Consider the following 27,895-nt stretch of genomic DNA (forward strand, 5'->3'; position numbering starts at 1 on the left):
AAAGCAGGAAGGAGGTGCTGGCTCTTATTGAAGAAGTTACAGGTATCAAACAGGGAAGGAGATTGTGTCTAGTGCACCATCAGCTAACTGCTATGTGCTGTTGATTCTTCCCAACTTCCCCCCAGATTTTAAGTGGGGGTTGGGTGGGGGTTGAACTGTATCATAACAGATGGCAACAACTTTAGAAGCAGACCTGCTTGTGCCTCTAACTTCATGTGTGGAGACTTAAGAGCAGGAATAACCTTTTTTATTCAGAGTTCATTAACTATAAGTGGGGGGTGCCCCCTCTTCTGCTTTTTCTGTGTATGTCATTCAGTCATGTCATGTATTAATATTTTACCAGTTTATACAGTTTGTACAGCACACAGAAGACATTCACAAGGATGCGGGCTGTGCCCTGTTTTTAAAAGTATTTAGGGGCTGGTCTTCAGCTTCCAGCTACTAGGAAGTATGCTAACTGATAATTCTGACTCCTGATAATGACGGTAAAAATTTATCTAAAATGTATAGGCTGTTGTTAGATTGGAATTTGGAAGATGAAGAAGTTAAGTCGGTGATGATTAGCTGGGCCAGGGATGTGGGTCATAATATACAATTTGAGGACTGGGAGAAACTATGGAAGGAGGGTCTGAAATTCACTGCTTGTATGACGTTGAAAGAGAATATGATGAAGATGTTCTACAGATGGTATATGACACCGGCAAAACTGGCAAAAATGTACAAGACATGCAATAGATGTTGGAAATGTAGGGATAAAGAGGGTACTTTCTACCACATGTGGTGGGAATGTAAGAAAGTGAAAGACTTCTGGGAAAAAATATATAATGAGTTAAAGAAGATCTTAAAATACACATTTATAAAGAAGCCAGAAGTCTTTCTGTTGGGAATAGTAGGAAATGAGATAAAAAGGAAAGATTGCAAATTTTTTCGATATGCAATCACAGCCGCAAGAGCGTTACTGGCCCAGAAATGGAAACAGCTAGAAATACCGACCGTGGAAGAGTGGAGAATGAAATTGTTAGATTACGCAGAGTTAGATAAATTGACAGGGAAGATTAGATACTCAAGAGACCAAAAGTTCATCGAGGACTGGGGGAAATTTGTAGAATATCTGGAATATTTAAGTGAAGGACAGATGACGCTTAAGGGATTTAAAGAAGCACTGTAAAAAAGCAAGAAATATTGTCTAAAGGGAATAGGAAAAAAAAAGAGAAATAATGTCAATATAAATTTGAGAAATGCGTAATTAAAATTATGACTATGGTTGATTTACGGAACAGCTGAGGGAAGTCCAAAAGAGAAACAAGTTATGAAAACGATGTGAAAATAATGTATTTTGTTTTGTTTTGCTTGCTGATGTTGATTAATAAAAATTATATGATAATGATAATTCTGACTCCTTTAGTCTACCAGTGGTTCCAAAGACTGCTGTTCTGTTTTCAGTTGTGTTGCTGTCGACACCCAACTGTCTCAGGAGACAATGGAAGAATGCACCTCCCGGGGTAAATCTGGTTCAACCCGGCTCAACCCAACCCCACAGGCGGCTGGCCCGCCCCTGGGCACAGAGTATGCGTGCCACCCCAGGTGCCTATGGTTATCTTTTGTCTGTCTCTTTCTCCAGCATGCCTTCTATCGCCAGCCTTCCCAGCGCTAAAGCGGATCTTCCACCCCAGGCGCATGATGGGTCCTTCCCAGTCCGCCTCTTGTGCAGGGTGTCCTGCGTGCAACTCGCTGCCTTTCTCCTGGCTGTCCTGGGCTGCCTAATGAGCATCTGCTCCACATCTGCCAACCTTGACTGGAGAGTGTGGCAAGTGGACAAAATCATGGGCAGCAACCAGCAGGGCGTTGTGGGCACTGGCATCTGGGGTGCCTGTTCTGTCGGAAGAGTTACTATGAAGAAAACTAACATGATATGCATACCATTCAACGATGAGGAGTCCCTACCAGATGAAATCATTGTGGCCCAGGACTTGATGCCAATGGCCTCAGTGGCCACTGCGGTGACCGTTCTTTGGATGGCCTTTGCTCTATGCAACATCTTTGAGCCGGGGAAAGACAAGAATTTCTTTGATACCTTCTTTTCAATTGGAGCAAGGATGGAGTTGGCAGCGGGTACTTGTGTACTGATTTCCATTTCATAGAATCTTCATTCTATATTAACAAACAAAGGAATTCCGCTTCCTGAGGTTTTGGGAGTGCCTCCGATTCCCACAGAACAACGTGCTGGAATGGCCATCTATATTGGGTTTCTTGCTGCAGCTCCCAGCTGTTAAGCGGAACTCTGGTTCTGGGTGAAAAATATTTTTGGAAAAATGAGTGAAATAAACACTTTCAAGCAAAAATGTGTAAATGACCCAGAAAGTGTTACAGACACTGAAAACCCAAAGCTGAGGATGAAATACAGACAGTACTTCTCTTCTGTGACACTGGAATGTGAAGAAGAAAACCCCCCTATCTGGCAGAGGTGTCAAAGTCATATTAAAACGGAAACCATGCCAAGCTCACTAGCAATGTGGCTAAGGAATGGTTCCCGTCCTGTGACTGGCTTTTTTTAACTGGAAGCAGGGGACGTTGTGTATATTTATTTTCTTATGCATATTCTGTTGTTGTTTTTAACTGAATGCTTCTGTATCCCACCCCGGGATGCTTACAACATAGGGTTAACTATAAATAGGGGGAATAAATGAAAAGTATAAAACTGTTATATTTTCCTGTAGATATTTATTTTATGCTATATCTCTTTTAGCAATAAAAAGAATGTTATCTCATCACAAACTTATGATGGAGTGCTTTTTTTGCTGCAGACTCTACTGTCTATGGTGCTTTTCGAATTTTCTGCATTTCAGAAACACTGCAAATCACAAAAGATTCTGGGGCATGCTTCGTGTGTGTGTGTGTTTGCAGTCCATTTTACAGAGAATACTGGCCAAGCCTTTGAGTGCCTGTGTGCTGCTCCCAGCCCTGGCCAGCAAGAACAATGATCAGGGACACCCGGTTTCAGTGGTCCAGAGAGACCTAGGCCACTTCCAGCTTTAGGCAGAATAAAAAATTAAAAATGATGGAACCCAAAACAAAATAGTGCCACACACCAAAGAACTAAGATGTAATTAAATATGATGAAATATCTGCAAACAAAAAAGAACCATGTCTTTTACCAAATCACATCTCTCATTTGTTTAAGTTTGCAGCTCTAAGCTGAGAGTGGGTGTCACATTTTGGTCTGCTGCAGGTAGAAACAAGCTGAGAGAAGAATCAAATACCAAAAATATTAAGAAGTGACTAAATCTGAGGCCCACTTTGAGGTTGTGCACCAGGCCAAATGCCCCCCGCAACCCCTCTCCCAAACTGGCCCTGCTTACAGGATTCCTTCAAAAACTCCTGCTGCTGAACACCAAACATGACAGTGGAGGGGGCCCTAAGGAAGGTCAGGTGGTACCCGGTGCAGAAAATTTCTTCTCACCCCCCCCCCATCTTTTTTTATTTATTTATTTTTAGTTTTGACTGCAAAAATGGTTTTACTTTATTTAATATTTTCTTACAAAGGAATGTGGATTCTGGGCCTTTGATAAAAAGTAGGCGACTATGGGCAGATACTTAAATCTACAGGATGGATTGTGTTTTGGCTTGTGATATTTTATTCATATTTATTGTTTATTTATTTTAAAAAACCTGCAAAATGGTTTACCAAAACAAAAACACCAAACATGACAGTGGAGCGGGCCCCAAGGTAGAAACTCTGTGCTATTTTTCTAGAAAAAGAGGTGCTGGAACTCACCACAAACATCTTCCTTGTTCTCTTATAATGGCAACAGTGCCAAAACCTGAGAGGAGCCGGAACTGAGTTCCAGTTTTTATCGTTGCCGTAAATACAATTCTGCCCCTTACAGCTTTCCCACAGTGATTTACAGCTAGGAATGACTTTGACAGAAGACCACAGGTATTAAGGAAGAGATTTCCTGCTACAACACGGCAAAATTGTTATCTATTCAGAGATGCCGTGGCTTGGGCGCCCACAGGCTCCGTGCTGCCCCAAACGGTCTACCCACTGCCTCTCCCTCAGATGTAGGGTGGCTGAGTGGGAGGAGGCAGGCAGACTCCTCGGAGGCCCCACGGAGCGTCCTGCCCCCCGCCCCACAAGCAGCTGGCCCGCTCCTGGGCGCAGGGTATGCACACTGCCCCAGGCGCCTGATCGGCTTGCTCTGCCGCCGAGGGCGGTCTCCTATTCAGGGGTTCAGATTGGGACTGCTGGATATTTTCAGTCCCACATTTTAGAAGGGAAGGAATCCCTACGAGCATGTTCAGTAAAAGTCTTCATAGAAGACTTGTAAATCTACAAAGGAATATTTTGAGTCCGTAGCACATGAACATCACTGAATCTGAAAGGAGTCATCTACCTGGGGACCAACACAGTTACTGTAGGGAGAATGGATATTCGAGTGACCAGGAAAGCAACCAATGAGCTGGGAAACTCAAAGATCCCCCTCATCATGAATTTACAAAGTGGCCCTGTGGCGTTTGCCCCTAGGATGCATCAAGGAAAGTGTTAAAAATGGGTGTGATGTAAATGGCCAGTGAGAATGCGAGGGGGAGTAAAAGATAGAGTGGGAGGTTTTGAAAAGACAGTTGAGGACTGGGAGTTGACAGTTGAGGTTTGGGAGTTGGGAGTTGAGGCGTGGGTGTTGGAGAAAGAAGAGGGTGGAATACGCAGTGGGTTGGTTGAGTTGTATTGTGAGAGAGTGAGAGGAATTGTTGGGGAGTTAGATAGATAGTTGGGAATAATTCAGTTTGAAGTTAGGAACTAAGATTAGGAAACTGACAAGAGGAAAATAAACAGCAACCATACGCTTGTTCCTGCACGTAAAAATAAACTTGATTATTTGTTTATGTTTACAACTGTCTGGACTCCGTGTGTCCCCATGAGAAGCGGGGTGGTGGCAGCGAAGAAAGCAACCGCAGTGGTGGCACAGGGTCAATAGACCGTGAAATGTCCGGGGGCCCTGTGTGATCGCCACAGGCCCTAACTTAAGCAAGAAATTATTTCACAGTACCAGACGTCTCCAACCTCTGCCAGACTAATATGGAGATAATACTTGTCTGTCCCCATAGAGTTTTTATAAAACTTTTTATTTTTAGAAAAGGGATACTGGACAATCAGATCCACCAGTACTATTGAATAAAGTTGCTGTAATTAAAAGTGGTGTTCAAACCCAATGTTATTTGTGTATTTGTTTATTTCAAATCTTGCTTGCTCATTCCTTTGGAACTGGCAGCTGGGGTGTTTATTTCCACATTTTGCATCCAATTTTTGCATCAGCTTACATCTAACAAAAAAGTGTATTTTAAAAGTTGCAGAATTACACTGGTATTCAAATGCATACTGCCTCCAAGCAGTTGCCAAATGTTCCAAATGACCAGTACCCTGGAGTTATGATTTGTGTTCTGAGCGTTCAAAGCAAGCTGCATTCTAACTGCCTTAGAACTCCAAGGAGCAGTTGCTACGGTGCTCAGACCAGCTTCATTCTTTTCAGGTCTTGTCCTGGGTCAGACGCTGGAAGAGAAAGACCTGGAAAAAGCCCTCGCTCTGGAAAAAGACTGGTTGAAGAACTGATTCATGCAGGTGCATATATGCAGCGCTCCTCAGTTCCCCACCAACATAGCCGTGTTTTCTCACATAGGAACAAACTGACTTTTATTTCCTTTTGTCCTGTCTGAGAGCCACTTGGTAGGCTTTTCACAGTGTGTGTGTGTGTGTGTGTGTGTGTGTGAGAGAGAGAGAGAGAGAGAGAGAGAGAGAATGAGGACTAAAGCCAGAAAGGATTCTTTCCTGAACAGGAGCTGTATTGGTCTGTTGCACCAACTTTCTTTCAAGGGTAGAATGCATAACTTTGATGCGATCATGCCTGACATTTTACCAATGGAGAGGGAAGGGAGGGGCGCATAGGAATGCAGAGGAGTGGACTAGACAAGAGCCCAATTATCTGCATGGAGGGGGTCCCTAGAACAAAAGGGGTTGTGCGGTTGTGCAATTTCTTCACCCCTGGGGAAGTCTGATTCCTGGCATTTATGATTGCAGGTACAGCAGACTTTTCCATTCCTACATCTCAAGGTGGGAAATGCAGAATTTGCCCTAGAAGGATGGCATTGTTTTAGCTGCACATCACTATTTGCTCAAACTTTAGGAGATGTCCATATGATACTGTGCCGAAGTATCTAACGGTTATCTTTTGTCTGTCTTTTTCTCCAGCATGCCTTCTATCGCCAGCCTTCCCAGCGCTAAAGCGGATCTTCCACCCCAGGCGCATGATGGGTCCTTCCCAGTCCGCCTCTTGTGCAGGGTGTCCTGCGTGCAACTCGCTGCCTTTCTCCTGGCTGCCCTGGGCTGCCTAATGAGCATCTGCTCCACATCTGCCAAGCTTGACTGGAGAGTGTGGCAAGTAGACAAAATCATGGGCAGCATCCAGCAGGGCACTGTGGGCACTGGCATCTGGGGTGCCTGTTCCGTAAGAAGAGTTACTATGAAGAAAACTAACATGATATGCATACCATTCAATGATGAGGAGTCCCTGCCAGATGAAATCATCGTGGCCCAGGACTTGATGCCAATGGCCTCAGTGGCCAATGCGGTGACCGTTCTTTGGATGGCCTTTGCTCTATGCAACATCTTTGAGCCGGGAAAAGACGAGAATGTCATCAATACCTTCTTTTCAATTGGAGCAAGGATAGAGTTGGCAGCGGGTACTTGTGTACTGATTTCCATTTCATGGAATCTTCATTCTGTATTAATGAAGATTCCGGAGGTTTTGGGAGTGCCTCCGATTCCCACAGAACAACGTGCTAGAATGGCCATCTATACTGGGTTTCTTGCTGCAGCTTCGCAGCTTTTAAGCGGAACTCTGGTTCTGGGTGAAAAATATTTTTGGAAAAGGAGTGAAATAAACACTTTCAAGCAAAAATTTGTAAATGACCCAGAAAGTGTTACAGACACCGAAAACCCAAAGCTGAGGATTAAATACAGACAGTACTTCTCTTCTGTGACACTGGAATGTGAAGAAGAAAAACCCACTATTTGGTGAGATCTCAAAGTCATATTAAAATGGAAACCATGCCAGTCTCACTAGCAATATGGCTAACAAATGGTTCCCGTCCTGTGACTGGTTTTTTTTAAATGTAAGCAGGGGACATTGTGTATATTTATTTTCTTATGCATATTCTGTTGTTGTTTTTAACTGAAAGCTTCTGTATCCCACCCTGGGATGCTTACAACATAGGGTTAACTATAAATAGGGGCAATAAATGAAAAGTATAAAACTGTTATATTTAGATGCTAATTTATGACATCAGGAACCACAAGACAGAGAAACCAGTAGGAGAACACTTCAATCTCCCAGGACATTCTATACAATATCTCAAAGTAGCTGTTCTATTACAAAGGAATTTCAGAAATAGACTGGAAAGAGAAGCTGCTGAATTGCAACTTATTACCAAACTTAAAACCATGGAGAGACCTGGTCTGAACAAAGACATTGGATTCTTATCTCATTATACATGACAAAGCCATTTTTCACCTTCTCACCCCTTGCTTTTTCCTGTAAGACCTATTGCAGTCGTTAAGAGTCGTCAACAGGCTCATCACAGCTATCTGCCAATCACCCAATCCCACCACCCTTCTGAGTAATACCCCTCCCCACCTTCTCACTATATAGAAGGGTCTGGTGACTTCTGTTTCAGTGTATCTGAAGAAGTGTGCATGCACACGAAAGCTCATACCAAGAACTAACTTAGTTGGTCTTTAAGGTGCTACTGGAAGGAATTTTTTTATTTTGTTTTGACTATGGCAGACCAACACGGCTGCCTATCTGTAACTGGAATTATGATGGAGTGCTTTTTTTGCTGCAGACTCTACTGTCTATGGTGCTTTTCGAATTTTCTGCATTTCAGAAACACTGCAAATCACAAAAGATTCTGGGGCATGCTTCCTCTGTGTGTGTGTTTGCTTTCTGTTTTAGAGAGAATACTGGCCAAGCCTTTGAGTGGCTGTGTGCTGCTCCCAGCCCTGGCCAGCAAGAACAATGATCAGGAACACCCGGTTTCAGTGGTCCAGAGATACCTAGGCCACTTCCAGCTTTAGGCAGAATAAAAGATTTAAAAATGATGAAATACAAAACAAAATAGGCCCACACACCAAAGAAGTGAGATGTAATTAAATATGATGAAATCTCTGCAAACAAAAGACCACAGGCATTTAGGAACAGATTTCCCGGTACAACACGGCAAAATTGTTATCTATTCAGAGACACGGTGGCTTGGGCGCCCACAGGCTCCGCGCTGCCCCAAACGGTCTACCCGCCACCTCTCCCTCAGCTGCAGAGTGGCTGAGTGGGAGGTGGCAGGCAGACTCCTCAGAGGCTCCGTGGAGCGTCCTGCCCCAGCTTGCCCCACCTGCAGGCGACTGGCCCTGTCCCAGTGAGTGGCTGACACCACCCTTGGTCACAGGGCATGCACGCTGCCCCAGGTGCCCGATCAGCTTGCTCCACCGTTGGGGAAGCATATCCTTTTTTGAGACTGTCCTTCTATGTGATGCCCAAAATCTCCCTAACATAGTCCATATGAAAGGCATTGAGGCATTTCTCCTGGGGGGTATAAGTTTCCCACGACTCCCTTCCATAAAGCAGCATGCTTAACATGCAAGCCTGGTAGACCTTCAACTTGGTGTTGGTCATTAGCATCACATTCTCCCACCTTCTCTGGCTGATTGAGGTGGCCAAGGCGACATCCTGACATCATGCACATGGCCCTCTGAACATTGAGGGGCCCCAAGTGCTTAGGCCCCAAGGAACCAGCGCCCTTATTCTCCAATAGCCTTTTGTAGAGATGAGCCATTGCTAAAGCTACCTTGCCAATACTCATGTCCAGCTTAACATCAATGGAAAGGTTGTTGGTTATGGTGGCACCCGGGCAGACAAAATTATCTACCACTTCCAGTGTGTGCATGGAGTGCTGATGATATCCTGACCCAGGATGCTGGTCTTTGTCAGGCTAATGATGAGGCCAAACTCAATGCAGACTTGGGCCAAATGGTCTGTAGGTCTCTGTAGAGTTTCCTCAGAGTGCTGGTAGAATAGAAATTTTGCTTTGACTTCTGGAACTCAAATAACATCCTAGACAAATGGGCATCTCCCCTTCCTCAGCCCCCAATCTTCATTAAGACAATTTTAATTTGGCTGGGGCACTGGAGGTGGAGTTGGATATTTATTCCAGTTGCTGCACTTCCAATCATGCAAGTGATTTGTTTAGTTGCACAGTTCAACTATTGGATTCTACACTAGTTAAACATAGCTTAAATAACTATATGAGTGTACAGCTCAACTACTTGTGCCATAGGTAACACTAACTGAGTGTCATGCATGGACACCCCTATTGTGAGACCTCCTGCTCCCGTGTGATGTTGTGAGCACATTGTGTGGAGTTGCACAGCTGGCTTTATAAGTCAGATTTTCATCTTTTCTGGATAGTTCATCACCCCTTAAGATAGCATAGGATCAGCCAGTTGCAGTTTCAAAATGTTTTTATTGGTATTTCCAATTTACACAAGATGTAGGGAATACACAGCACAATAACAAACTTACAGTTTTAGGGAAGGGTTCTCTGATTGGCTGCAATGAGCACCTTTCTTGTTTCGGGCCTATTCCATGCTTTTATTGCCTTCTCCTAATTGGCTTGTGTTACTTTTGTCACAGTATGCAGATGGTGAAAGCAAGGAGGGGCATCCTTGGTCAGAACACAAGGCCACCAATTCAATCAATGAATGTACATGCCCTCTGTTCCTATTGTCCACCAGGTGGTATGCTTCTGGAAACCATGCAGTTGCTGAAAACCATAGAATGGGAGAGTGCTGTTGCTCCCAGGTCCTGCTTCCCATGGGCATCTGGCTTTCCACTAGGAGAACAAATGCTGGACTAGATGGCCCACTGACCTGATCTAGCAGAAATGTTATTAACCAGCTTAAAATGAGGGAGATGGAGAAATAGATTTAGGGTTCTGGCAGAGGTATCTCTCCTAATGCAGGACAGTGAGGAGGAGGTGATGCACCACTTGAATGCCACCTTCAGCTCACATTTTAAGCAAATGGGCAAGGAAACGTATCTATCAGTTGACCACCCTGAACCTGAGAGGCACTGTCCTATGGAGGAGGTTCTACTTGAAACTTCATCAAATTAGGTTACCTGCATTGTTTTCTGGTGAGTTTTCCCTAGCTAACAGTGGGGAACTATAACTATAACTAGAAAAACCAATGCAGTAATCTGAATGCACCCAAAGTTGTTGTTCTTTATTTATTTATATAGCACAATCAATGTACATGGTGCTGTACAAATAAAAATAAAAAAGTCCATCCTGATGAACTATGCAATACAAATCAATAGTTTAAACAGCACGATTATATCAGGTGTACTAAAACTGCCATAGCCAACTGGAACCAGATAGCCAATAGCCAACCAGATTGCCATAGCCAACTGGAACCAGTTTGGGGCCAACAGGGGTTGCTCAGCTGATGGCTGATTCATGGCTGAAAGTCATGATCAAGAACTGTTTAGTGTCTCCTAGAAATAGCTGAGGTGTTGGACGAACAAACACAAGCTCAGAACACAGGATGAAGTCTCCCTTCTTCTTCCAGGCCTCTCATCTGTAGACCTATTGAAATGAATGGAGCTAAGTTCATCATGCCCATTGCTTTTAACGCGAGTGGAACTTATTTGGCTACCATTCAAAATGCAACAGCCTGCCTTGCTCTTAGTATTTCAGAAGAACCGTGTAAAGTCTCATGCTAAGAGATTGGTTCTTTTAAAAAAAGTGAAAGCAAGAAATATTTGTGCTTAATTAGTCTCAGACAATTCAGTGACATCGGCTGGTTTGGCATTGACTAATTACTGCTGTTAATGTGAGTTGATAATAATGAATGAAGAAACCCTCACACAGGCCTTAGAACCAACTATCCATTTCCTCCTGCAAGGCCACAGAGGCTACATTCATATTTCATCTACATTCAGTACGAGAATGCATCAGAGTGGGAGGAATCAAATTTCAACATGCCAGAAACATTTTTCTTACCCACTTGGCTTTGCAGGCTCTTAGATTTCATGCCTTGCCAGTTTTACAACCTTTTTTATTTTTTTAAAAAAGCCCTTCCTTTCAATTAGATCCCTGGTGCTTTTATTTTATACGAACTGGTGTAGCCATTGTAGCAACCACTCCTTTGATAAAACAGATTTTTCTCTTTGGTTATTCTAGGATAGAAACCCAAAATCTATTGTGAAGATTTTTAAGCAACAGCACAAAAAAGAAAAGCAAGCCAAATCCATAGAATAAGCATTTTATTACTGAATTTTTTTGATTGTACAAGTAATAACGTGTTCCTCCTTTTTAGAAGAAGGAGACATGAAGATGCCTTGGTGCTGCCTGATAATCCCTGCCTCCCCCAGTCCAATTTTACTAGATGTCTAGCATGAACAAAGAAATATCTTCCAGCATCTTCTTAATTGACTTCTTAAATTTATTTCTTCTGGATCTTGTGGTGCTTGACTAAGCTGAATACAATAATTGCCGACATTTGTTTTGAGTCATATAAGTAATGAACGATAGCCAACTATCAGTGCCATCTTTACCACAGGTTGCAGTCAACTAAGTCCTACTCAGAAATGAATGGACACAAGATTCTCATGCCCATTAGTTCCAGTGACTCTACTCTGAGTAGGCCAGCATTGGACGCAACCCCTCTCTGGTAAGTCCTATTGAATTCTGTGAAGCTTATTCCCAATTAAGTAAGGAAAGGACATGTTACTTAAGTTCACTGGTTTTCAATAGGCCTGTTGTGTACATGACTATCCTTCTATAACACTCAATAACTAGTTGGCTAACAGGTTTCCATTGAAGCCATGGCAACCAAATACGCAGGTGGTTTAGAGTTTTCTGCCTTTGCAACAATGCTTTTTTTATTATTTTTTAAAATATCAAAATTGTCCCTTCTTATATACATTTCATGGTCAAGTTTGATTAAAATTTCATCTACAGACCACGGTTGTTGTTCTTTTACTGCCTGTTATCAAACTTTGACTCCATAGAAATGATTTATACAATACAGTCTTCTATTTTTCAAATGAAATATTATGAAGGGGGTTCCTGAAGGTGGTTAGTATTTGAAACATGCTGGTCTTACTCCACGTACTTCCACATACCTGGAGGCTTCCCCCATCTTTCCTTCCATTTGGCTCTTTTCTGCCCACCCACCCCCACTACTTTTTCTACTAGACTAAATAGAAAGCAATATAAATAAGGAACAGACATGTGTTCCGGATCTTGGGTTCCTGCCACAGCAGTCCTGCCTCCCCTCAGGCTTCACATAATCTCCATAATCTCCTTCCACTCACAGTGACCAAGCAAAGAAGACGTAAATCACGTACATTCTAAGGCAGACTGGTCAAAACTTTCAGCAACCTTCCCAAGTTAAGTGCTTCCCTTTCATATGTCTTGAAATTAGCAAAATGTGTGGCTTCCCCTCCACTGCTTCCTCCGGTGCTTTTCTTTCCACTTCCCAATGAAAGAATTACTGTTATTATGCTTTCTGCTCACCTGCTCCCTGTCTTCCTATCTGGCATCTCAATTTCAAAGTAATAATAGCTGCCTAGAGGTTTCAATTAGCTTATAACGAAATGTTGCTCATTAATAAAGCCCCAGGTTAGTAAAACATATGCCACTTCAGCACTCCCCCCCCCCACACACACAGAGAGAGAAAGGGAGAGAGAGGTCACAGTTTTCAAAACGAAGCAACCTTTATGTTTGCAGTCAGCATGCAAGTAGTTTATTGAGACATTTGTCTCAGTAAATCTAGAAGCAGGTCCCATTACAGACAGTATCCTCCGCACAATGTTGACATTTGAAGCAATGTTAAAATAAAACCGGGAGTGGTGCTTATGTTGTGCTAAAAGTTGGAGATCTGATTAACATTTGCCAAAAACGTTTGCAGATCTTTCTGAACCCATTTTGGGGAAAGGCAGGCAGAAGGTAACAGAGGAACAGCTGCTTGGATCTTGGGTCCTTTTCAGGACGAACTCTTTCTGCAAAAGATCCTTTGCTCCGTGACTGAAGAAGTAAGCGTCTGTCCCCAGTCACACATAAGGAAGCAAAGAAGGTGCAACATTTATTATCTGAATGCAGTCAATGTGCAACTAGGAGGAGTAGGGTAATGTGAAGGGTCTGCAGGTAGGGTATGGCAGGGACCATGAGAGGTGGAGGGAAGGAATTTGCACAAACACAAACCCCATGATCCTCATGAAAACTGCTCTCCACAATTCTGCTATTTGCATTCAGAGGGCAATCTCCATTGCCTTCCTTTTATATTTTTTTCTTTTAAAACAGCACATATTAATTGCCTTCAAACAATTAATGTCACATCTAGTTTGGTTCTGATATAGCTAGGGATGTGTGAGCATGTCAATTACAGTTTCTTTCTCTCTTTTTTCTAATCTTAACTTTAGTCCTCCCTATTTATGCATGAGTTTGCTATTTTATGCCCCGTGAGATTTCATCATTTTAATATTTATCTCCAAATATACACATTATTAGTATTCAGTTTTGAAAAGCAGTTTTCCCTAACAAAACACGTTTCCCCCCACTAATATATGCAGTTTTATGGAGACACATATTACCCTAGTGTCTCCATTGTTGCACACGTTACAACATTTTGAAGAACGCTGTGCTTCAGTTCTTGTGTTGCTTTGGGAAGTGTGAATTTGGAAGATTCACATTTAAATGTGAACTGGTTGGATTCCTCCTGCTTCTCTCATTACTACAGCTCCATTCCAGCAAGAAAGGAAAGAACACCTGATTCCATCTCCAGGAGAATGGTGCAGGGATGTGTGGGGTGGAACTGGTGCACTCACTCCTGCTGTCTGTCACGTCATTCTCATTCTTTGAGGGAATTAGAATGCCAAGACAGTCTCTTCTCACCAAACTCACATCTCTCTGTGTATCCTAGTTTGGGTGTTCATATAACATGTGTGGGCAAACATGGAAGGGGAATCTCTGGGTGCACTACCAAGACCCCATAGGAGCCAACTTCTACAGGCTGTGGGAGCTTCAGCCCCCACAATAAAATATTTGAGGAGGCTGAGCCCCCACAAAGTTGATGGGCATTCCCATTCAAATGGTGTGTGTGCACTGCATCATGTGATAGATTGTGCAGGGCAGGGCTTACCTGGGCCCCCCACAATATTTTATTCAAGTTGGCACTCCTGCAAGACTCAGTGCTTCTGATGCACAACTCTCATGCCCCCTGCCACCTTCCCTGAGTATGAGTGCAAAGGTTTTCAACAAGGCCAGCTCCACTAATAAAGTAGCTTTCAAACATACTGATTTCTCCCCTAGAACAGCCTTCTGTGTGCATTCAAAAGGAGGACAAAGTGCATTATGGGGGGGAATGGCATGCATGCGCTAGCCCTCCCCTTCAGTGCTCCAGAAATGATGTTCCCATCCACTGGTCCTACATCTAGCTCCACTTGACTTCCCTCAGGTTGATTTAGGCCTGGGGGACCATTTCCAAATGCTAAGAGTCCCCCAACACCCACTGGGCATTTTGACATAGTTATTTTGATGTAGCCTGCACAGTTCGAAATCAAGCTGCATGGGCAAAGCTGCAGCATTTTGCAGGCACCAGCTACCAGCAGATTGCCTTTTCTTTTCTTTTCTCTTCTCTTCTCTTCTCTTCTCTTCTTTTCTTTTCTTTTCTTTTCTTTCTTCCAATTTTTTTTATTAATTTTCCAAAAATTTTAAAACAAGCAAACAAGCATACATACATCCTATTTGAATCTTGGTAACATTATTTAAGTGACTTCCTCAAATCCCTTTGGTTGAATTTCATTATATATCATTTTAACGGTTTTCCAAAATCAAATCTCTCAAAAAATTAACTTGGCCACTTAACATCTTTCATTCTTTCTAATTTATCTTTAAACATCTTAAATCCTATCCTTACATATTTAAATCCTAAGCCTATCTAATATTTGCAAGCTTTTCCAATTAAGTTATCTTAACATATTTAACTAAATAGTCTTTAAATTTCATCCATTCTTCCTGGTACTCCTCCTCCTTCTGGTTGCGGACTCTTCCAGTCAGGTCGGCCAGCTCCGAAAAGTCCATCATCCTCATCTGCCAATCTTCCACTGTTGGTACTTCTTGTGTTCTTTTCTTTTTCCTTTTGGTCAGGGACTCATGTTTTTCCTTGCCCCACCCCAATGTCATCCATTATTTCATGATTGACAGTGGGCATGGCTTGGGCAAAACCTTGCAGCGGATCCAATGCGGAGGGTTGTCATGTCTAATTAGCCCTGCAGACTGGAGGTTCCCCACCACAATTTTTGATTCTAAGCCTTCAGGGTAGGACCTATGACTTCCCATTGATTTATACTAATTTGCACTAATTTGCACTAAAAACATCAGTGTTCCAGAAATTAGAATTCAGGAGGAGGAGGAGGAAAAAAAACCTTTATTGAAGGAGAGCAATGATAAAAATAAGCATGCAATAAAGTTATAATGCAGAACATAAAATGTGAGTCTAGCTGTTAAACATGTTTGGTAGTTCAAACTCACCCAGGCATGTCTGTGGGCAGGATTTCTGCATTGCTTGGGGTTGGACTAGATGACCCTCAGGGTCCCTTCCAACTCTACAATTCTATGAGTTTATCATTCTATGAACTGTTTAAAATGACAATAAGGAAATCTGGGTGCTAGCCATTCATCTTGCACTAGAGGGAGCTCATTGACCATTCTCTGGAATTAGCTGGCAACATTTGTTGAAAAGTTAAATTTTAGAAAAAATCTGATGATATCCGGCTATTCCCATTTTTGTCTTGCTTAACTAAACAAAGTCTGTGCATCTTGTAGTGTTACATAATGTCTATGGCTGATCACCATCTAGAAAATAGGTATAATAATAATAATAATAATAATAATAATAATAATAATAATAATAGAATTTATATACTGCCCTATACCACAGGTTTCAGGGCAGTTCACATGATAAAATCAGAACACAAAGCACACAATCAAAACAAAATCAAAAACAGCCCAACAACCCCCCACCACATTTTTAAAGGGCATAGAATGTAGGTTAAAAACTGTTAAAACACACACACACACACACACACACACAGACATTTTAAAAACAATTTAAAAACAATTTAAAAGAAGAAGAAGCACTCTGCTGAGAAGCAGCAGCCGCAGTCTTTATGAAGCCTGTTAGGTCCCATCCTGGGCCCAGTGCAGAGAGGCAGGGGCAGGGCCCTCAGGTTCTCAGCAGGGTGGTGGGATACAATTGCCTGTCCACTGGAAGACCACACTGAGTGTGGCCTTTTTAATGTAAGTTGCTGTAGGGGGAAATAATTTGAAAAGCTAACTATAAAAAATTTAAATCAATAGATTTAAATTTAACTGAGAAGGAATGCTTCAATTCAAATGGGAATATTGATCATTTCGAGATCAATTAACACTGCATCTCAGATTTCATCTGCAGCTGTTTTAGATTTACAAATGAACTGGAATATATCATGTTATGCAAGTTTACTTATAGGAAGGGGGCTGAAGGCAGGCCAGAGACATCAGGAAATGTAATGAGGAGGAGCTCCATATCTTATTGGAATGTCCAAATTAAAGACGGGGGACAATTTTTAGCTTGAGAGCCACATTCTCTTCTGAGGACCACATGTCAGTAGTGGGCTGGGCTAGATGCAAAAATGTGTGTGTGTGTAAATTTTACAGTAAGCAGGTGTCTGCACACATTTTCATATGCCCAGGTCTGGCCCACCCATGAGGCAAGATGAGGCAACTGCCTCAGGCAGCAGGATCCACAGGGGCAGCAGATCCCAATGTAGCGCTTTCTTTCCCCCTTGTTTCTGATGAAGAGATTCCCTCATTCCTTCTTCCCTGGTAGGGAGGGGGTACCATTATGGGGTCCACCTCAGGTGCCAAAGTGTCTTGGCCTTGCCCTGTTTATACCCCTCTCTGTTCTCCATCCAGGCAAGTAAGAAGCATCATCAGAGTTCAAGGATACATTCCAGCCAGGGAGAAACACATGAGGAGGGCGCATAGAAGAGATGGTGAGAGGTGTGGCTGAGGAGAGTCCTGGGGGACAAAGGCTTGGAGGTGCATTTGACCCACCTGACCTGAGAATCCCTACCTTTGGCATAAACCCAGTCAACTGGTGGCAAAAGTGGTCCTTTATATGCAGACTATGATGAGCTCTACGCAAGCTCTGAAAAGTAAATGGAGCATATCTTCCCCACCACACATTACTGTCTCTTGAAGGGTTTGAACATCTTTGTTGAGCCAGTTGTAACTGACTAATCCGAGAGAGAGCATTTTGCACTAGAGAATTCCAGTTTGGTTTAACATAGGAAATCCCATTAAAATGATTTATGTCTTAAGGTTCCGTTAGTCATAGATCACGTATGCAGAAGAATTGTTATTTGAGTTTTATGTACAGGGAAAGCAAACTAGAGGTAGCCTCAGCCAACTTATTCAACCTCTCTCATGACCCCTAAGTCAGGATATAAATTCTCATTCCTAATATACCTATGGCTATCATCAAACATCTGAAAACTTACAGAACAAATTGCCCTGTGCAGACCACATGAAATATGTGGATAGTCACTGTTGCACCTGTAGGTATCCCCATGTAGAGCAATCCTAGGTACATGAAAGTTCCCCCTGATTAGGACACAAAGGGGGGACCATGAGGCCAAATCTCATTCCCTCAGCCATGAGCTGATCCACCCATTTCATCTTGTCTGCACAGGACAACTGATTTTCCCCACACAATGAAGACCTGTTACTAAGCATCATCTTCAAGCATAGCTGTTAGCGGTATGTCCAGGTTTTTCATCTGCCTTTCTGGTAGTTGTTTTCAGAGTTCCAGGAAGTGTTGACAGGCTGTATACTGGGCTGAGCTGACTCATAGAACTGTAGACTTAGAAGTGATCCCAATGGTCATCTACTGCATAGTTCAACCCATGGGTAGGCAAACTAAGGCCTGGGGGCCGGATCTGGCCCAACTGCCTTCTAAATCCAGCCCGCGAATGGTCCAGGAGTCAGTGTGTTTTTACATGAGTAGAATGTGTGCTTTTATTTAAAATGCATCTCTGGGTTATTTGTGGGGCATAGGAATTCGTTCATTTCCCCCAAAAAAATATAGTCCGGCCCACCACAAGGTTTGAGGGACAATGGACTGTCCCCCTCCTGAACAAGCTTGCTAACCCCTTGCGATTTGCTCCTGAATGGTCCAAAATTATCACTGAAGGTTCAACCCAGCGCAAGCCATACCACGGTCTGGGCAGTAAAGCTTGAGAGATTCTACTTCATTGAACCCCAGTTCAATGGATTCTACTTCCATCCTTAGCCTCCAATGGCAATGCTGGCTCAGTGATGTAAATAACTGGAAACATCTATGGCTGTTTGCTCTGTGGTCAGATAAAATTTATTTTCAACAAGATTCTGATTACTGGAAGTTGCAAGGAAGCCGTGTGTAGAAGAAAAGGATTGTAGGCAATGCTATTTTTAGTTCCTCCTTCCCTCAAGGTTAGTGAATCACTTCCTTTGATGGATCACAATGGCATCTTGTTGTCTGCCGTGAGCTTACTGCAATCAACCTCCTTAATTGAAACAATGGCAATAAGTATTGATTCAGCAAAATGAAACATGAGAGACCTTTTATTCATTACTTGGATCTGGAGATGATTTGCTAAGTGGCGTGACCAATTCAGATGACAAGAAATTTTAAGTAAATCATCTTGGCACACACACATAAAAATCACTTTGAGAAGCTTACATTTTTCAGATGAGAGTTCCCCCCCCCCAAGCTGTACATCATCCGATGCTTTAACTTGTCACTGGACTACATTTGGATTGACAAATAGAAAGATCTCTGTTGATATATCCAAAAATGGAGGCTCTGCAGTTATTTATGAAGATGCTGGAAAATTCCAGCCACTGTTGACGTCCACAGAGTCTTCTCCCTGATGTAATGGAGCAAAGCAAATTGGAAATGTTCTTTGTGGTCATTGCCACACAGAAGTATTTCTTGGCATAAAGTGTGTTCACTCGGTACACTCAAAAGTACATGAGATCAAGATCTACCTCAGCCTTCCCCAACCTGGTGCCCTCCAGTTTTTATTGGACTACATTTCATCAGTCATAGCCAACATTGCCAATGGTAAGGGATGATGAGGGTTGTAGTCCAAAACATCTGGATGACACCAGGATGAAGAAGGCTTGTCTACCTTGTCCAGTTTTATGCTTCTAACAAAGGAACAGTTGCAATGCTCGGGGTAAGGTGCTGCTGTGTCACCCTCCTGGTGTGGCAGTGCTGCCACTTGTTGGGGCCAGGGTGGGGTGGGGCAGTGCGATGTCAAGGGGGCAAAAGCACTGGGTTGGGGGCTGACTTGTATGCCCATGCCCAAGCCAAACCAGCGTGCTCTTCCCCATTCCAGTCCTAGAGGGTGGCAGCATCATGGCAACCAAGAGGGCAGTGTAGTGGCAGCACCCCACCTCATGCACAAAGACTTCATGGATGTTTTCAATATTGTGTTTGGTTTGAAAACTTTATAGTGAAAGGTAAAAATCATTTTTTTAAAAAAATGCTTGGGGCATTAAAACATGATATATTATTTCTTACAAAGATAATTTTGCAGGCACCTGACCCTGCTTGTCTTTTGCTCTGTAAAGTTCAAAAGTGGTACATGGTCAACTGTCCCCAACCTGATAATTCTTTCATTCCACCACCATTCGAATGTATTTTGCCCATGAACATGGGAACTCTATTTAACTGTTGCAGCTGGCAGTTACTGATAAGCCTTCTGTCAATGGGTTTAGATGCAAGCCATGCATTTAAATAAATAGGCACATCCACCATGCTGCATCCAGTAATGATGGCTGCATTTAATACAGTAGTACGGTTCAATACATTTAGTACGGTAGCATCACCCTATGAGGAAATGGCTGCAGTTGAACAATAAGGCACATGTTTTGCACGCTACAGGTCTAAGGGTTGAACTCTGGCATCTCTGTGTAGGGCTAAGATCATATATAGTTGCTGCTAGCCAGTCAATATGAAAAATGCTGAGTGACCAAAGTTTTGATTAGGTAGGAATGCACTGGTGCAATTATCCTGGACCAATGATACTAGCATAATGCCATAAATCATAGCCAGGGATGGTACAGTACTTGCACTCTGTCCTGGACAATGGTTTACTGAAATACTGCGACTCATAGTCATAAATCAGCTTCAGCCCAAGTCCTTAATTGTCTTGAAGTTTGCACTGCCAGTGGTTTGCCAAGTATTCAACCATTCCAAAGCTTCCTCTTCTCCTGATTTAAAAGGCAAAGTAATTTGCTTCACCCCGCCCCCTCTTTTCTGTCAAGTCATAATGTATTTCAATGTACTGAGAATAAACACTGTGTTTCAAGTGTGAAGCATAGACCATCCTGGTAATTGTTTGTTCGCTCCCTCTCCCTCTCTAACACACAACTTGGTTCATAACAGGGGTTTCTTACTACCCACATCCTTCTACAGGACCCTGCTCCTCCCTCTTCCAACAGCTACTGCCCCAGGGGTGGGGACTCTACAGAATTGCATAGTTTGTATGTAGGGAGAAGGGGCAACTAGTTAAACTGGGCACCCTCACTTCTCTTTCTTTCACCTTGCACAACACCACCATTGGATCCAAGCCAGCACCTTTCAAAAGTATTGTGATTTCCTCTTCCAATGCAGTTTTATCTTAGAGAGAGGTATCATAGAATCATACAATTGTAGCATTGCAAGGGACCCTTGGGATCATCTTGTCATTCCTGAAATGCAGGAATATGCAGCTGCAACTTTTGCATTTTCAGCACCAGCCTCTAACCAACTGAGCTGTTTCTTCACAACCCTCCACAAATTCCTACACTGGGAAATTCCTACCCTTTCCACAGCTACCAGAAAACTAATTTAAGGACATTAAAACTCTGCTTTATTCAGATGTGGGGAGCCTTTGGCCCTCCAGTTATTGCTAAGGTGGGTCAGATGCTCCCATCCCTGTCCTATCACCACACCAGCCAGGACAGGACAGAGGGTTGTTCGCGTTCTTTGAACAGCCTGGGAAACTCAGCCAACCTACTGTACCTGGAATGGGACATACCTGTGTGGAATGGGACATACCTATGGGCAGCCTGAGGAAGTGCCACCCCCCTTGGACCTGCCCATAAAATAGCAAGTCCAGGGTGAGAAACAAGGATGATGTTTCCAAGAACTCTTATCATAGTGAGACTTTGGTGAGTGAGCTGAGAGTTTGTTTGCACCAGGTGTGAGAACCTGGAGGTTGAGAGGGAGGATATGTCAGAATTGATATTGATATTGATTTGATTGATATTGAGGAATTGATATTGATTTTTATATATCAGTAAATCTGTACTAATGTAGCATTTTTTTATCTATAGCTGTGTTTTGTGGTATTTTAAGTTGTCTGTTGTTGCTTCAGTTTTCTATACGTTGCTCAGAGATACTTTTAAATGTATTAAGCAGTATAGGAACTAAATAACCAATCAAGTTCCCATTTTTCCAAATGTGCTTCATGTTTTGCAAGGGCTTTGCTTGCTCCTCTTTATGAAACACACATATTCCAATATCTAATTGTGAATAATGAGAATCCATGGGAGCAATGTGACTTGGGAAAGAGAGGAAGAGGGAAATGTTCCATGGGAAAAAATGCTAAAACATCAAAACAGATCTAATTAGGATGATGAGTCCTGTTTTTAATTAGCTAAGTGGGCTAGTGGGGGTTTGTATATATTATTTTTCAAGATAATATATTAAGCAATATGTACCAAAATAGAAATTACCATTTAAAAATGCCACAGATCTCATCATTGAAACAAATTGTTCTCTCCCCACATTCTTCTATAGTAGATAAAGTAAACAAACTAGGGATGTTGGAGAATCCTGATGAAAATAAACATGCACAGAAATTGCCAATGTTCACGTATTTGTCCCGTGTTTGGAAAGGAAACCAATCCCGCTAATACAGTTGTTGTTTTTAGTCTGCAAATGACGCACAATTGATTTCCCCCCCCCCCCCAGCATTATGTTTCCTTTGCATTGAAATGAATGGGGTGGGATAATATAATGACAATATAATGTACATAACTTATGCAATTAATCACACAAATTGTGAAAGTTATTTTTCCATGGTGAATGATGAATGATGTAGTTTTTGGAAGAAGATGAACTGCAGGTGAACAGAAACAGTGCTGTATGTGACAAATACAGGCTGGAACGTAAAACGGTGCCTTTCTATGTCCCCAGAAAACTGCTCTGGGGTTCTCCAATTCTCTGGAGCAGATTTTGAAGGTGCAAAGGGGAATGCAGGGAAGGGGAGAGGGAGGAGAAGTGTTGTTGTGTAAACAGAACGGCAACACTGATAGCTCAGGGTGCGCAAGGCAGAGGTTCTAACACCCCCTCTATTGTCAGCTTAATTCAAGCACTGCTGCTCTAAGACTTCAATCCTAAAAAGGTCTACTCAGCAGTAAACACCACTGAATTCAATGACAATCTCAGTTAAGTGTGTCTATATCTGCAGCCCAAATCTGGGGTTGTAACCATTGTACCATGCTGGCTATACAGGCCACAGTAGCCTTATCACTGCCCACAGAACGTCCAACTTCTTGTTGCTCTTTTCAGACTACAAACTTGTCGAAAACATTAATTTTAACTACAAAATATAACAAATCAGCAGCCAAGATTAGGAATGAAGAGAAACTCATTTCAATTTGCATTTAAAAGCAAACCTGCCTAATTCACACTTTCTGAAACAATACACAAACAAAAACACAGCCATCCTTTCAAATCCATACCTCATTGTGCATTTCTCCAGCTAAGGAACATTTACAAAAGTGCATACACGAGGGTTAAGAATGTATTGGCATAGCATACAAAAATGTGTATGTTAGGAGAAATTCATATAGATTTGCAACTATATAGCAGACTGAGCATCACACATATTATGTGTGCATAAAAAGCATACATAAGCTTTATGCAAATCTGTATCCTCTGTTTTGGTAATGATTCCTCTCTTTTGGCAATGTGTAAGTGGACACCTTATAATAGGGATAGCCAACATGGTACCTTCCAGATGTTGCTGGACTCCAACTCCCATCAGCCCCAGCTGGCATGGCTAAGACTCAGGGAGGATGGGAATTGTGGTCCGGTCCATCAACATTTGGCGGGACCATGTTGGCTAACCAACCTTATATGTTCTTTTCCTATCCTACCAGGCTCTGTCTCCTGATGTGTGTCAGGGACTGGCTGGATGACAAGGAGTGATGGGAGGTTCCCCAGAAGAGGAAGGCTTAGAGCTAGGGGAGTGGTGGTGGAACCCTGAGAAAAGATCTGAGGATAAAGAATGATTGGATGCTGAAGAAGCAACAGGCTTGAGTGAGAGAGAGGTGCCAGATTCAGGAAGCAATTCAGACTCTGCATATGAAGCCGTGAAGGAGGGGCCAAGGTGTCAGAAGCATCCATGGAGCTTGCATTTTCTACTGTAGTATGTTCCCCTCCCCCTTTGTCTCCAAGGTCATGAAGAGCCTTGTGTGTAGCAGAATAAAGGGCACAGGTGGCCCCTTAAGGCCTTAAGCTATGCCTGGGAGACATCCAGCCGGGGAGGAGACATAAGGAGGAAGTAGGAGATGCAGATTGTCAGTCCTGACACCTGGGGGGGCAGTCTCTGCTTGCATGCTGTTTTCTTGAACAAAGAATTAAATTTATTACCTGTCTCTGAGTCTCTGTGCTGACCTGCAGCTGAACCTGTCCTGGCAATGCGCCAGGTATCACCCTCTGTTTCCACCCCTTTGTCTCGGGATCTTCCACTCAGGAGAGAAACAGTTCTAACACTAACAAAAGACTAGTGGAAACAGGTCAGCAAATTGTAATGGACCAGCCACTGTAAGGCTGAGCATGACCAGCATTCCATTGCTGCTCATAGGAGATGCTGAAAGGGGGGGGGGGGTGTGGGGGACCACAAAAGAGAAAAATGCAGATTATATGCATTCATATAACTGTTCCAAGATGCACCATCATATTCTAAGCTATCAAAATTCATTTGCTCCAAAATGCAGCTGCTTTTCACAAAACACAGAGCATACGCAGTTGCCAAAAGATCTGATTAGAAAGAAATACTGGCTTACCAATAAACGTTGTTTGCGAAATAAAGATGAAAGTGTCATAGAAGAGTAAAATATTATAGTTATTGTACAAGCTTCTTTTTTTAAGGGAAGCATTATCCCCCATCTGCCTAAAAGCCATTATGCTCACTGAGCCTGTTATCTTTCAAGTCATTTACTTGCAGTTAAAATTCTCATTTCTGGGAGAAAGCTTATAATTGCCTGCTCAGCATGTATTTCTTATGCTTTGCAAAGCTGTTTTCTGCATGGTACATTTTGAAAGCCACCTTTAATTTTTATACAGGAGCGTGAACGCCATGCAAAGGGAATAAGCGGTTTGTAGACCACAGGTCTATGTTCTGACAACTGCAAATGAATGAACTGCATCACTAAAGTAGAGAAACTGCATCACAAAAAAGAGCAGAATGGGTTTCTACTTAGAGTAGATCCATTTAAATTAATGGATCTAAGTTCGCCACATCTACTAATTTCAGTGGGTCTGCATTCGCTAAAACCCCTGATGCTCCCAGGAGGGGCCAAAAGGGCTTGAACTGGACTGTACAGTACATAAAGTGCACACATGATAAGAAAACCAGGGGATTAAGATTAACAATTTATCTGATCCACCTCAACATACTGGTAATAATTGCAGTATTTGCTTTTCTGGCGTGCTCTGGTCCATGGGGTCATGAAGAGTCGGACACCACTAAACGACTAAAAAACAACAAAAGTACACCTCAAAAATAATCAGCTGTACTTATGTTCTATAGAATAACAGAACTGTAGAGTTGGAAGCGTCATCTAGACCAGCCCCCTTCAATGTAGGAATTTCGGCTAAAGCATCCATGACAGATGGCCATTCAATCTCTGCTTAAAAACTGCCGAGGAAGGAGAGTCCACCACCTCCCAAGGGAGACCGTTGTCACATGGAGGAGGGAACATGCTTGTTTTCTCCTACTCTGGAGGGTAGGACTCAAACCTCCTTTCTTGGAGGTTTTTAAACAGAGGTTGGATGGCCATCTGTCATGGATTCTTTAGCTGAGATTTCTGCGTTGCAGGGGGCTGGACTATATGACCCATGGTTCCCTTCCAACTTTAAGATTCTGTGATTCCATGTGACAGTCTTTCAGATATTTGAAGGTGGCGATCATATCTCCTTTCAGTCTCCTCTTTTCCAGGCTAAACACACCCAGCTCTTTCAAGTACTTCTCATAAAGCTTGGTTTCTAGACCCTAGACCATCTTGGTTGCCCTCCTCTGACCACGTTCCAGCTTGTCAATATCCTTCTTAAATTATGGTGCCCAGAATTGGACACAGGATTCCAGGTGTGGTCTGGCCAAGGCAGAATAGAGTGGGACTATTACTTCCCTTGATCTGGGCATTAGCCTTCTGTTGATACATGTCTGTATTGAAGCTGCATAATGTCCAGTACCACCCTCCACAGAACCTTCTCTCTTTCTTTACTTTGTTACTTTTCCATCTGTATTTTTCCTTCTTCTCTTATAATTTTAAAATTTTGATAAGAAGAGAAGAGTTTGGATTTGATATCCCGCTTTATCACTACCCTAAGGAGCCTCAAAGCAGCTAACATTCTCCTTTCCCTTCCTCCCCAACAACAAACACTCTGTGAGGTGAGTGAGACTGAGAGACTTCAAAGAAGTGTGACTGGCCCAAGGTCAACCAGCAGCTGCATGTGGAGGAGCGGAGATGCGAACCCGGTTCCCCAGATTACGAGTCTGCCGCTCTTAACCACTACACCACATGAAAAAAAGAAATGTGCATAAAATTTGTGAATGCCATGTTTATAAGGGTTTATATTTATAAAGATAGATGCAAATTTAGGAATTACTGCTATACTTTTAACTGGGCATAAAATTTGTGAATACCATGTTTATAAGGGTTTATATTTATAAAGATAGATGCAAATTTAGGAATTACTGCTATACTTTTAACAGAAATGCTATACATATCACCAAAATGAGGAAGAATATGGCCAGCCCTTCTCCACCCAAGTTTACATCACTTTTGTTGTTGTTTAGTCGTTTAGTCGTGTCCGACTCTTCGTGACCCCCTGGACCAGAGCACGCCAGGCACTCCAGTCTTCCACTGCCTCCCGCAGTTTGGTCAAACTCGTATTGGTAGCTTTGAGAACACTAGCAAATAGTAAATGCCACTCCAGCATGTGACATCATCATTCCCTCAACATAGGAGGAAGAAAACCATCACTGCTCTGCTTCCCCATGTTACTGCTTTATTATATCACAGTTACTACCTGCACTCATACAAACCCACCTGGGCTTTAATATTGGCTGCAGGGGCCCTGCTCATGAGTCCACCATTAAGATATTTTAGACTGATGGACAGTAAAGACAGAACCAGTTCAGTGGTGGCCCCACATATGTGGAATTCTCTCCCAAGGCATATACATCTTGCCCCCATCTTTATTAGCTTTTAAAACAGGACTTCAAAGATTTTTCCATTTCAATAAGTTGCTGAGCTGGGTATTTAATTGTTTGAAGTGGGTGTTTTAATCTGTTTGATCAGAATTGCTATACAAGGTTATACAAACACACAAATAAGAGCACACTGCTGTTTATAGTCTTGTAGTTATGAGATTGTTTTATTTGTATTTTAAGATTATAAATGCTTATGTGAGCTGCTTTGGCAGGGCTTTTTGCCAGCATTTAAATACTAGGAATATACAAGCAAAGGGATCCAGAAATATTGCAAAACTTCATAACTGTCTCTAGAGGATTTTATTTGAACACACACACAATCCCGTTATCGCAATTCCTCATGTACTTTGCAGGAATAACTGTCTTTTGCATTGCACACCAAAAAGTGTGCTTTTGTGTTTCTGCTCTAGAAGATACCTGGATTATCCTGCTTAGAAAAAAAATGTTTTGTTTTGTTGCATAAACTAATTTAAATAGACTGATTCACACTGCAAAGGCAGACAAAATTAGGAAAGGGAATGTCATAAGCATTTAGACTGACAGCCTAAATTGTCTCCACTAAAGCTTAATTACCACGGTTTATACATTCTGCATATGTAGTCCCGACACCCCTTATTAAGTGTCTTGTCAAGCAACATATATTTAATTTGCTTTCTAAATGTGGAGCAGCCCCTCTATCTTTTGCTCCCTTGTACCCATATCTGAGCAAACAGACTTTGCCACATGCCCAGATGACTTATAAAAATGAGTCAGGCAGAATGAAGCTTTGGGAAGAGTTCCACTCTGAGAGTTTAAATGGGCATTTGAATAATTTTTCTCACCTCAGATTCTCCTTTTCCCCTGCCTTCCTCGTTTCCATCATCTGCATTCTTCTGCTGGCAAAACTGGGTATTACCTCTCCTTTCTCTTTTCATGGAATGCTAACTGCTTCATAAAGAATCATAAATCGTGTTCTCCCCTAAATGAGAACACGGGTTGCAGTGGGGTCTACCAGGCCAAACCTCTGTTGCCAGGCGGGTTAAATAGTTAGTGCCTGAAGCAACGATTGGTTGACCGGGTTGCTGGGGCAAATTGTATGTTGCAATTTGGGTGGGTGGGACCAAAGGTTTTAAATATTGGAGCAATTAGCCTTTTCCTTTCTCTTTCGCTGAGTGCATCGGATCGCCCGCCCGCCCGCCCGCCCTGTGTTCCGGTTGACCTTGCTT

General features: G+C 42.6%; 1 protein-coding gene across 1 annotated transcript in view; it reads right to left on the reverse strand.

Annotated features, from left to right (window-relative positions):
- Positions 1-27,685, reverse strand: part of LOC307204597 (uncharacterized protein) — a gene marked incomplete at its 3' end in the record, with an annotated part of 145,103 nt that extends 117,418 nt beyond the window's left edge. Inside the window, exon 1 of the mRNA XM_079956201.1 lies at positions 27,512-27,685. Within this exon, the coding sequence (XP_079812327.1) occupies positions 27,512-27,604 (93 nt within the window). The 5' untranslated portion in view covers positions 27,605-27,685. The remainder of the gene's footprint in view (positions 1-27,511) is intronic.
- Positions 27,686-27,895: the final 210 nt, after the last annotated feature.

The sequence above is a fragment of the Podarcis cretensis genome, assembly GCF_951804945.1.
Source record: "Podarcis cretensis genome assembly, chromosome: 15".
Taxonomy (NCBI): domain Eukaryota; kingdom Metazoa; phylum Chordata; class Lepidosauria; order Squamata; family Lacertidae; genus Podarcis; species Podarcis cretensis.